The 5,617-nt window shown below is 39.6% G+C and overlaps 1 protein-coding gene across 1 annotated transcript; it reads left to right on the top strand.

Annotated features, from left to right (window-relative positions):
- Window positions 1–3,656: 3,656 nt before the first annotated feature.
- On the top strand, window positions 3,657–4,631 carry LOC120990820 (taste receptor type 2 member 40-like). The gene has a single exon (XM_040419722.1). The coding sequence runs from the start codon at window positions 3,657–3,659 to the stop codon at window positions 4,629–4,631; it is 975 nt and encodes a 324-aa protein (XP_040275656.1).
- The last annotated feature ends 986 nt before the right edge of the window (window positions 4,632–5,617 follow it).

The following is a 5,617-nucleotide window of genomic DNA, read 5'->3' as shown; positions in this document are numbered from 1 at the left end:
TACTACAACTTCCAGTCTATAATATGTGCTGCAAGTTACTGTCAGACAATATCTTTCTATGTTGAAATTTTGTAACCTGAAGCCACTGTGTTTAGGACTCCATTAGATTTATGATAGATTTATTTTTGCCTCCCTCACAAGTGCCCTCCTTATAGAAACATAGAATGTGTCGTCTGATAAGAACCATTTGGCCCATCTAGTCTGCCCAATATACTGAATACTATGAATAGCCCTTGGCCCTATCTTATATAAAGGATGGCCTTATCCCTATCCCATGCATGCTTAAACTCCTTCACTGTATTTGCAGCTACCACTTCTGCAGGAAGGCTACTCCATGCATCCACTACTCTCTCATTAAAGTAATACTTCCTGATATTACTTTTAAACCTTTGCCCCTCTAATTTAAAACTATGTCCTCTTGTAGCAGTTTTTCTTCTTTTAAATATTCTCTCCTCTTTTACCTTGTTGATTCCCTTTATGTATTTAAAAGTTTCTATCATATCACCTCTGTCTCGTCTTTCTTCCAAGCTATACATATTAAGGTCCTGTAATCTTTCCTGGTAAGTTTTATCCTGCAATCCATGTACTAGTTTAGTAGCTCTTCTCTGAACTCTCTCCAAAGTATCAATATCCTTCTGGAGATATCGTCTCCAGTACTGAGCACAATACTCCAAATTAGGTCTCACTAGTGCTCTGTAGAGCGGCATGAGCGCCTCCCTCTGTCTACTGCTGCTCTATGACATTGTCCGCCTACCTTTAAATCTTCTGAAATAATGACCCCTAAATACCTTTCCTCAGATACTGAGGTTAGGACTGTATCCCTGATTTTATATTCTGCTCTTGGGTTTTTACGCCCCAGGTGCATTATCTTGCACTTATCAACATTAAATTTTAGTTGCCAGATTTTTGACCATTCCTCTAGTTTTCCTAAATCCTTTTCCATTTGGTGTATCCCTCCAGGAACATCAACCCTGTTACAAATCTTTGTGTCATCAGCAAAAAGACACACCTTACCATTGAGGCCTTCTGCAATTTCCTTGCAGGGTCACTCTGTTTTTGAACATGGCCTAATCTTTTTACCATGAAGCGCCTTTGCCATTGGAAATTTATAGTATGTATAGTTTCAAATTAACATACATTTCAGCTAACCAACTAAGCTTTTTCAATTCTAAAAGATTTATAAAATACACAATATGGGGTAAATTTATCAAAAGTGGTGTAAAGGAAAACTGGCTTATTTGCTCATAGCAGCCAATCAGATTCTGCCTTTCATATTTCAGCTTCCCTCTAGAACGTGAAAGGTGGAATCTGATTGGTTGTTATGGGCAACTAAGTACTATGTACTCTGCATGTACAGGGTGAGTCAAAAGTCTCAGGACACCCTTTTATTTCAGGAACAAAAGAGGAAATGAAATATCTGAATACACCAGCAAGTAATGGGCCTATCTTTTACGCTGTGTGTGGAACATGGCCGCCATCTTGAAAGCCACCATATTTGGATCATGGGCATTTTTATCCCATTTGAAGGGGGTCATTTAGCATATCAAAGAAGACCCGAATTTTCTCAGAAATCTATTGCCACAATATCTCTTGTGGTTCAAAAGCTATCAAGACAGAAAGTTCAAAACTTCAAAATTCAACTTCTGTGTTCAGCACCAGGGACAACTCATTGAAAATGTTAAATAGCGATACATCACAGGGAATGTTCCCGGTTGTTGCAACTTTCTGTGTTGATAACTTTTGAACCAAGAAGCAATATTGCAAATCTGATTGCAGCAATCGATTTCTGAGAAAATTCTGGGCTTCAGTGATACAGTCCTGATCAAAAGTTTAAGACCACTTGAAAAATGGCAAAAAATCATATTTAGCATGGCTGGATCTTAACAAGGTTTCAAGTAGAGCTTCAACATGCAACAAGAAGAAATGGGAGTGAGACAAAACATTTTTTGAGCATTCAATTTAATGAAAACAACGAATAAACTGAAACAGGCTGTTTTTCAGCTGATCAAAAGTTTAGGACCACACCTCCAAAAAAAAACTAAACCCCCCTAAAACAGAAATCCAACTTCCAAACATGAAGTCAGTAATGATTAGCTCAGCCGTTATTGTTTATCACTTCAAAAATTCGTTTCGGCATGCTTGATGCAAGCGTTTTCATGAGGTGAGTGGGAACATTTCTCCAAGTGGTGAAGACAGCCGCACGAAGGCCATCTACTGTCTGGAACTGTTGTCCATTTTTGTAAACTTCCCTTGCCATCCATCCCCAAAGGTTCTCAATTGGATTTAGATCAGGGGAACAGGATGGGCCAAAAGAGTGATGTTATTCTCCTGGAAGAAGTCCCTTGTCCTGCGGGCATTGTGTAATGTAGCGTTGTCCTGTTGAAAAACCGAGTCGTTACCACACAGACGAGGGCCCTCAGTCATGAGGAATGCTCTCTGCAACATCTGGACATAGCCAGCGGCCGTTTGACGCCCCTACACTTCCTGAAGCTCCATTGTTCCACTGAAGGAAAAAGCACCCCAGACCATTATGGCGCCCCCTCCACTGTGGCGCATAGAAAACATCTCAGGTGGGATCTGCTTGTCATGCCAGTAACGTTGGAAACCATCAGGACCATCAAGGTTACATTTTTTTTCATCAGAGAATAAAACTCTCTTCCACCTTTGAATGTCCCATGCTTGGTGCTCTCTTGCAAAGTCCAAACGAGCAGTTCTGTGGCGTTCAAGGAGACGAGGTCTTTGAAGATGTTTTTTGTTTTTGAAGCCCTTCAGTCTCAGATGCCGTCTGATGGTTATGGGGCTGCAGTCATCACCAGTAAGGGCCTTCATTTGGGTCGAGGATCATCCAGTGTCTTGACGGACAGCCAATTGGATCCTCCAGCTCAGTGCTGATGAAATTTTTTTGGGTCTTCCACTTGACTTTTTTGTTCCATAACCCTCAGGATCATTTAAGAAATTCCAAATGACTGTCTTACTGCGTCCCACCTCAGCAGCGATGGCGCGCTGTGAGAGACCCTGCTTAAGCAGTTCAACAACCCGACCACGTTCAAAAAGGGAGAGTTTTTTGCCTTTGAGATCACAACGTGTGACTACCTGACAGAAAATGACAATGAATCCACATCTTTGCACAGATTTGGCCTTTTAAAGGCATGTGGTCCTAAAATTTGGATCAGCTGAAAAACAGCCTGTTTCAGTTTAATCGTTATTTTCAATTAATTGAATGCTCAAAAAATGTTTTGTCTCACTCTCATTTCTTCATGTTGCATGTTGAAGCTCTACTTGGAACCTTGTTAAGATCCAACAATGTAAAATAAGATTTTTTGCCATTTTTTAAGTGGTCTTAAACTTTTGATCAGGACTGTATATTACATGACCCCCTTCCTATTGGAAAAATGGCGGCTTTAAAGATGCAGCCATGTTCTGGACATAGCCTAAAAGATAGACTCCCTGACCCATTACTTGCTGGGGTATTCAGATATTTCATTTTCCCTTTTGTTTCTGAAATAAGAGTGTCCTAAGACTTTTGACTCACCCTGTATAATAGATGTCAAATGTTTAATACATCAGATAGCCTTATATTTTCCAATGTTTCCTTTCAGTTATTCTATATCAGATTTTCTCTACCTTGAAGGACAACTTATGTTATAGTGCAAATAATGGTGTCTATTTTTGTCCTCACATCCATGGCTATCTTGGGAATTACCACCATTTCGGGGATCTTCACAAACTGTGTCATTGTGTCAGTTAATCTTGTGGAAAAAGTAAAAGGCAAGAGCCTTGGCTCTTCTGACCTAATTTTAGTTACACTTGGTCTTTCCAACATCACATTCCAATTTGTCATGACGACCAACGACTTTCTGAGCCTTCTGTGGAGTGAACTGTACTATTCAGATGAAGTGTATGCCACTTTTAATGCCTTATTATTTTTTCCTATCTATGCCAGTTTCTGGTTCACAGTCTGTCTTTGTGTTTACTACTGCTTACAAATAGTTATATTCACCAACCCCTTCTTATTACGCCTTAAATCAGAAATCCCCAAGTTGGTTCCATGTTTCCTTGTGGCTGCAATTCTTACTTCTGTGGTTATTAGTGTTCCAGCTATATGGAGCACATACAGAGAAGTTCCAAGTGAGGATGTACCTTTCAATATGAGTTTGGAAAACAATGTACCAAAATTGAGCATTACCTACTTGCTCCCCACCAACATTATTGGCTGCTCAATCCCCTTAATTCTTGTGGGTATTTCAAACAGTCTAATTCTTAAATCACTTGGAACCAACAGTAAGAACCTTGAGAAGATTACAAGCAACACCAGTAGTACACGAACTGGGGCAAGAGAAAGAGCTGCCAGGACTGTTGGCTGGCTCCTAGTGCTCTATCTAGCATTCTACATCTCAGAAATCATGATGTTTGTGGATCTCTTTCCTCCAAGTAGCATTGGATTTTGTATTTGTTTGATGGTCATCTACATCTACTCCCCGGCACAGTCTGTCATTCTCATTCTGGGAAGTCCTAAACTAAGGAAAGCAATGCAAAGTTTTCTCAAACTTTTACAACATTGGGACAATAAGACAATTGATAATCCGGAGATTCTTTTTGTTAACCTCCAAGTTCACAAAGGCTGCCAGTGAGTAAAGAGGAAATGTAATTTTATCTCTCATATTTTTTTATTCCTTATGTTATTCCATGGGCCCACCTTCAAAGGTCTTCACATTGTTTACCATTCCTTTAAAATTGGTGGTATCCACAGATTACCACCTGTTCAGCAAAAATACCAACTGCCTTCCTCTGAACTCTTAAGGCATACAAAAATGAATCACAAAATTTTTACCAGCATCAAAAATACCACTTGAGCTTTTCCTTTACAAACTTTTAACACAGATATGTCTGGCACCCATGCATCAGGACTGATCTCCACCATGTATACCAGCTTCCTACATTTGGATTCTAAAGAATAAATAATTCACACTAGTAGCAAATGTGAGCTCTCCCTTTATTAATGCCTAAACTAATAAAAGCTGTGAAAGCACATCTAACAGTTCAGTCAACCTGTGCTGGATATCGCATTCAAAGTATTGCTTACGTGGTATATATTAGCCAATTGCATATCCAATATACTTGTCTCTGGGGCTGCTGTGATATGAAAGAAATGTACCATTCTCGGACACTAGCCTGTCACCTCACTGAAGGAGTCCTCTGTGGCAGGAGGAAGCTTACCTTCTTGCCGATAATGCAGACCATAAAACGCACCTGAAAACAACCCATCCTTGACTTTATTTTAAATCAAGAAAACTATATGGTTATTGAAAAGATAACCACCCTGAAATTGGGCTACTTAATTGAGAAATTCCAAAAGATCTGAAATCTCTGAAATTCCTAAGCGTTCCCCTTCCTGGAAGAACTGATTTCCCTGTGTAGTCTTTAGGCTTTTTTATGAAGCTTCACAATTTCATGTCCTCCTCATCATAGACTGTACCACTCACCCTTGTTCTGGCCTCCACCCAGTACTTTACAATTTTTTATGACTGGTTTGGGTTTAATGGTACACTTATTAAAGTCTCACTTGACTTGTTTCACTCTTTGGTTTAATGTTACCACAATTAAATTCCAATGTCTA

This window comes from Bufo bufo, chromosome 2 (genome assembly GCF_905171765.1).
Source record: "Bufo bufo chromosome 2, aBufBuf1.1, whole genome shotgun sequence".
Lineage (NCBI taxonomy): Eukaryota > Metazoa > Chordata > Amphibia > Anura > Bufonidae > Bufo > Bufo bufo.
Note: the sequence above shows the minus strand (reverse complement) of the source record. Positions and strands in the feature narration are given on the sequence as shown.